Source organism: Manduca sexta, chromosome 24 (assembly GCF_014839805.1).
Source record: "Manduca sexta isolate Smith_Timp_Sample1 chromosome 24, JHU_Msex_v1.0, whole genome shotgun sequence".
Taxonomy (NCBI): Eukaryota; Metazoa; Arthropoda; class Insecta; order Lepidoptera; family Sphingidae; genus Manduca; species Manduca sexta.
This window is the reverse complement of record NC_051138.1, coordinates 12,001,069-12,006,921: the sequence shown is the minus strand read 5'-3', so window position 1 is coordinate 12,006,921 and position 5,853 is coordinate 12,001,069. Positions and strand designations below refer to the sequence as shown.

The 5,853-nt window shown below is 32.3% G+C and overlaps 1 protein-coding gene across 1 annotated transcript; it reads left to right on the top strand.

Annotated features, from left to right (window-relative positions):
* Positions 1-787: 787 nt before the first annotated feature.
* On the top strand, positions 788-3,603 carry LOC115443040 (KIF-binding protein). The gene is given in 4 exon segments (XM_030168308.2): positions 788-1,728; positions 1,731-1,961; positions 2,296-2,574; positions 2,577-3,603. Coding segments are annotated over 4 exon segments (1,776 nt in total). The 5' UTR covers positions 788-1,007; the 3' UTR covers positions 3,122-3,603.
* Positions 3,604-5,853: the final 2,250 nt, after the last annotated feature.

Below are 5,853 nucleotides of genomic sequence, written 5' to 3'. Positions count from 1 at the left end.
TTCACGTATTGTTTATTATTATTTATACTGATATTTTTTTATCTTTCACGTTCATATTTAAATGGTAAAAGGTGCTGCCCTTGCTGTCCCATCTTAAAAATAGAATATGTATCTACAAAAATGATTAGCAGTCTCATAAGATTGATTTCTTGTGACTACAGTGTTTACGGTCCCTTACTAAAAGATCCTTTAAAATTACCATAAGGGGCAAACGACTTTGATTTGAGTTTAAAATAGATAAATTATCAAGTCCAAGTGTGATTCTTTTTACTGATGTATCCTTCATGGACAATAGCTTCAGCGTAAAATTAACATTTCAAAATGTTAAAGTGCCTTAAGGCGATACCTCAAGGTCCATTTTCATACATTTTGTTTCACCTTTAATCTGGGTAACTAAACAAGTATTGACAAGTAAAGAATTTAAATTCACGTCTAGTTAGTGATTAGTTCTCGCAGTTGAAAGAAAAACGTAAAAATAATTAATAATCATGGATATTTCGGCCTTTAAAATTTAATATGACGACATTTTAAAGGCAGAAATATCCATGATTATTAATTATTATATCAGATCTGCTTCTAAGTATTTTAATACTTGGATTGCCGTCTTCTGCACTTTTAAAACCGTTTGCAAAATAATAAAACACAATAAACCTGAATCGTGAAACGCAACGAAAATCGCGAACGCCCTCTACCTCACAAGTATGAAGCAGCCGTAATGTCGATTGGCACAAAAACCCAACGAGTAGGCTCTCTATTTCCATATATATTATAATTCTCTTTGGTTAGATCTATCATTTGTCAGAATTCCGAAACGTCAAGTGTCAACATAATACAAATAAAATTTTGAGTCGGGGATTCATGTAAAAATCATTTTTGAAAATATAGTCTCCTATTGCAGCTTACATTTCATAAGTTTATTATTGCAGTTACATATACACATTTAAGTAAGTAGTGGAGGTACCTTGTTGGCACTGATAGTTTATTGTTTATTAAAAGATTTCTTAAAAATGACAAGCAACATGAGTGCTAAAGAAATATTGAATGATTTTAAAGAAAACTATACAAAGGTTCGCAAACTTCTCGATGAAGACAGTAAAAATGACCCAGAAAATGAACCCTATTTATCTAAATATAAGGCGAAAAAGATACTCTCTAACATGAGCGAATCTCTGAAGAAATTAATTGGTTCTGATGCTGTTTTAGATGGAAACAGGCTAGATGCTATGCTGGGATCAGTGTTATTAAATATAGGGATCATTGACATGGAGACAGAAGAGCTCACATCTAGTGAAAAGATATTAATGGAAGCTGTTGACCTCCTTGTTCCAAATGCATCAAAACCAGAAATAATTGTCACATTAATTAATGTTTACAACAATCTAGGCATACTGTGGTCTAACAGAGATGAGCCGAAAAAAGCCAAATCCTTTTTGGTCCAAGCTAAAGATTTGTATGAAAACTTCAAATGCACATTGAAAATGCCTTTGCCTATAGAACACATTATAAACTACACCGGAGAGAATGTGGTGGAAGATTTCATGTTTTTAGAAAAAGCTTACACATTAACAATGTATTATTTGGCTCAGGTGTTTGGAGCGCTTAAAGAGAATTTGAAATCGGCTATTTATTGTCACATCACACTTAGAAGACAATTGCAATACAAAGACTATGAGCCAATTGATTGGGCATTAAATTCTGCAACATTGTCCCAGTTCTTTGCAGAGCAGAATGGTTTTATCAATCAAGGCATCATTTAGCAGCCTCTACAATCTTAGAGAGGTACGAAGAAAAGTTAACTGCTATAGAGAGTGATGAGGAAGCACATTTGGCAAAATTGGAGACGTTTAAACACAGATCTGCAGATGTAGCAAGATGTTGGGCCAAATACTGTATATTACTTATGACTGCATCTAAAGCTAGACTTTTGAGTGATGCTGAAAGGATGACTGATGCTATTACAGGTTTGTTTTGGTTAGTTTATAGTATAACCATTCAGTGATGTACTATGTTAGTCATGATTGGTGGTAAAGTTACCATTTGGTAGAGTGACAACAGATATTAAATATTGGCTTCAGCATGAGGGCACCCAGGGCACCAGGTCCCAGGAAAGGGCCAAGGGTCCTATGGCCAAGCCGGGGTATTTGACTTAAATACTACATCGCCATAATGGACATAAGGATTTTAGCTAAAGTATTATAGTGTAAAAGTTCTACATGATATATAAATAAAAAAAATTATACATGTCCTTAGAGTTTGAAAATGTTGTAACCATAAATTATATTCATTTAATTCCAGATATGTCAAATCTTACCCTGGAAGACAATGAAAATATCTGCGGTGGTAATATTAAGAACCTGATCTTTCCAGATCTAGATGTCTCCAAATATGAGAATAAAATAGGGGACAAATTTTTACTCACATACCAAGACGCAAGGGAAGTTTTCTTAAGCTGTCAAAGTTGGTTAAATAAAGCCAAAGAGTATTACAAGCTGGACACATTAGCATCCGACTATATAGAGTTGGTTCAAGACAGTTCACAGTCATACAGCTATTTGGCATTTTTTGAAGAAGATGACGGCGCCGAGCAAAAATGCAGAAACGGCGCATTGATATGCTCGAGGATCTTATTAAAGAGATTAATCCCTTATACTACTTACAGTATTGTAGGCAAATATGGTTTGAACTGGGAGAAGTGTATTCAGATATACTGAATATAAAACTGGACAAGTTGAATAAAACTAAAGAGAAACCTACACCGCATGCATTGAAAAAAATAAATATGCTTTGTGAAAAGAGTATTGAGAATTATGATCATTTCTTGGATTCTGTTAAGGATAAGAATGGCGGAATGCCTGTTAAGCTGGATTACGATCTCATTAGGCCAGTGATTAGCGCCTATGCATTTATTGGACGGAATAGTATGAAGAGAATTGGTTTAGACAAAAGCATACAATTGAGCTACGTTCAGAAAAGTTACGATTCATACCAGGCAGTGGTTGATATTTGCAAGAACAGTGAAGATGCAGCCGCCATGATGCACGAGGAATATAGGCTGTGCGATGAAATGGCCAAAATATTACCAATAAAAATAAAAAAAATGCAATCAGAGGTAGCTGAATAGAATGTAATGATTGCTTGCTTGCTTTATTATAAAGACTCTGGTATATTGAGTTCTAGATGTTTAAAAGCTATTTAACTCTTTGCACTTAACCATATATTACAATTGCCCTTAAATTGTTGTTTATCAAAAGATAATATTACTGAAAAGTAACGTGACTATATTTTTCCATTTAAAACTTTTCTTTTGTATCTGCCAGTACCACTCAAGTACGTTAATAGTTTCCCTTTGGTTTTAAAGAATTGAAATAATGTGACCAATTGACAATATTTCATTTTTTCAACATACTCAAATGTTTATGTTTTATGACTAAAATTATGAGACCCATATTTTTATTTTTTTCTAAAGTCAGATATTCCATTCATGATTTTCACTTTTAATTTTGTTTTATTATAAAACGACGTAAGCACGAAATGACGTCATATATACGACTCCAGGCGTAGGTAGGTACGGTAGACGTTTTGCAGTAAAAAATTTGCAGTGAAGTGACTGTTTTTTTGTTTCTCTCTCTCTTTGAAAGTGACAGTGTTAGACTTGGCGTAGCTATTGTAATATTGACATTTGACATTGATAAATGACGGTGTCTTAGTTTTTTTTAAGTGAATAGTAAATTGCACCAAGGAACTACTTCCTTCAATCGTATGTATGACGTCATGAAGCATTTTTCGGCTTTTGATATTTTTCTTCGAAATTAAGTATTACAAAATATTTAAAACTCACCGGGCGAACTTCGTACCCACTAACAGTCGATTCTTTTTTATTTTTTTTTAATAAGTACTTATTCTGCTATTCGGGACACTGCACCGGGTCAGCTAGTAAGATAAAAAAAGAAAAAATAGAGTTGATAGAGATGATAAGAGATAATTACATTATGTTAAAAAATAAAAATTTTAAAACACTTATCATTCTTTCCATCGTATAAATATTGACATTACTATTTATGCTATAACGTCATTAAATTGTTTTGCCTTCCCGGAAGTCCTCCACTAACACTTAAACTTTATGGTATGGTATTAAAGTTTAAATTGATTTTTAAGTATTATTACGAATCTTTTGTATGGAAATATAGAAAAGTGTTGTTTTTAGACTAATCAGGCATATTTAAAAAAAAATCTCTCTGTTAGAACCATCTTCGTACTTCAAGGAATATTATAAAAAAAGAATTAGCGAAAACGGTTCAACTGCTCTCGAGATTTGCGCTTAGCAAGACGCTCAGTGATTCATATTTATATTATAGATACATAATCGAACTCAGAGAGAAATTAAAAAACGGCATTTTTGTTTTAGGCAAGTTTACATTTTGAAATGTTGTCAATTACCAGTATTTTCCAAAATACTAAACAAGAAAAAATATTATATTTATTGAAAAATACATTATTCGCGTTACTTTTGATTTATATTTTATGGTATCGCAATAAAAACACCAAACTTAATAAATTTGTTTATTTGAAATCATGTTTCATTCTACACTAAAACAATATAAATCACATGAATAAGTTAATGCTGTGGATTTTATAACCTAAACTTGGGTTACGAGTATAGATAATAACATTAACAATTTATGGTCTTTATTTATAAAGGAACTTGTAGATGCGATTACATCAGAGGACTTGGCCAAGACGTACAATAGGGGACCGGCCTATGCTTGATTTTGTACATTATTCTATATGAAATGGTTAATAATACGAATAGATACACTTCTGCGAAAACTGCATAAAAATTGGTTAAAAAATAAGCGAGTAATTCATATTTAAAATATTGTAATGTGCAGAAGTGGTCGCGATGTGGGGATATCGCCTCATCTCTTTCTTTCTGTTCCTTGTTAATTACCCCTTCTACCGAAATTCAAATACTTATAACTTGTTGATTTTTCACCGGATTTTATTAATTTCTTCTGTGTTATAATTATTTATATCATGTAAATATTTGATAAATGTTAAAACCAAAAATGAGTCCGGTACCCTATTGTTAACGCTAATAAAAAATAAAAAAATAATGGGAATGATATATCCTAACGACAGAGTTATCGATTGGATATATCATCTCCACATATTATATTAGCGTTAACGATTGTACAAAGTCATCTTGACTACGACCCCTAGCATCAGTATGGTTGAAGTAAGTTAGGCAGGTGGTTAACCGCGACGACGAGGCGAGATGAAATTTTTTATCTACCCTCAAAGCTGTAGCCCATAAATGAACCGCACTCTTGCCTCGTCTAACAAAAAAAAAAACATTACGGTTATTGTCTTCCAATCGCTAAAGATATAATATTGCTATTTAATTCTTCAGACGTTACTCACCAGCTTAGGCCATCAGAGCACTTTAGGTGTAACCATTCCTGACATTGGCATTGCAATAGATATTAGCAACACCTGTACTAAACTTTAAATTTGAGATTTTTATTAGTGATGACATTACATTTATCGTTTATTTGTGCAACATAATAGAATAATTGTTAGGATTTATATTAGAATATTACGTTACGGGATTAAAATTTCAAAGAATAAAGGTAATACGGGTTTCCTTTTGTAACAATTTTTTTTCGAATATCTGTATATTTAATATTCAACAATAACATTCAAAATATAGACTATATAAAAACATGTAATATACAAAGCTACTTATCTAATTACCTAATATAATACTGCGGTCCTAGAAAAAAAACCTCGTGAGGGTTTCTTGTGTTGTGTAGGTACCGGGTTCCATTGAGGTTTATAATTTTTTAAACAGCT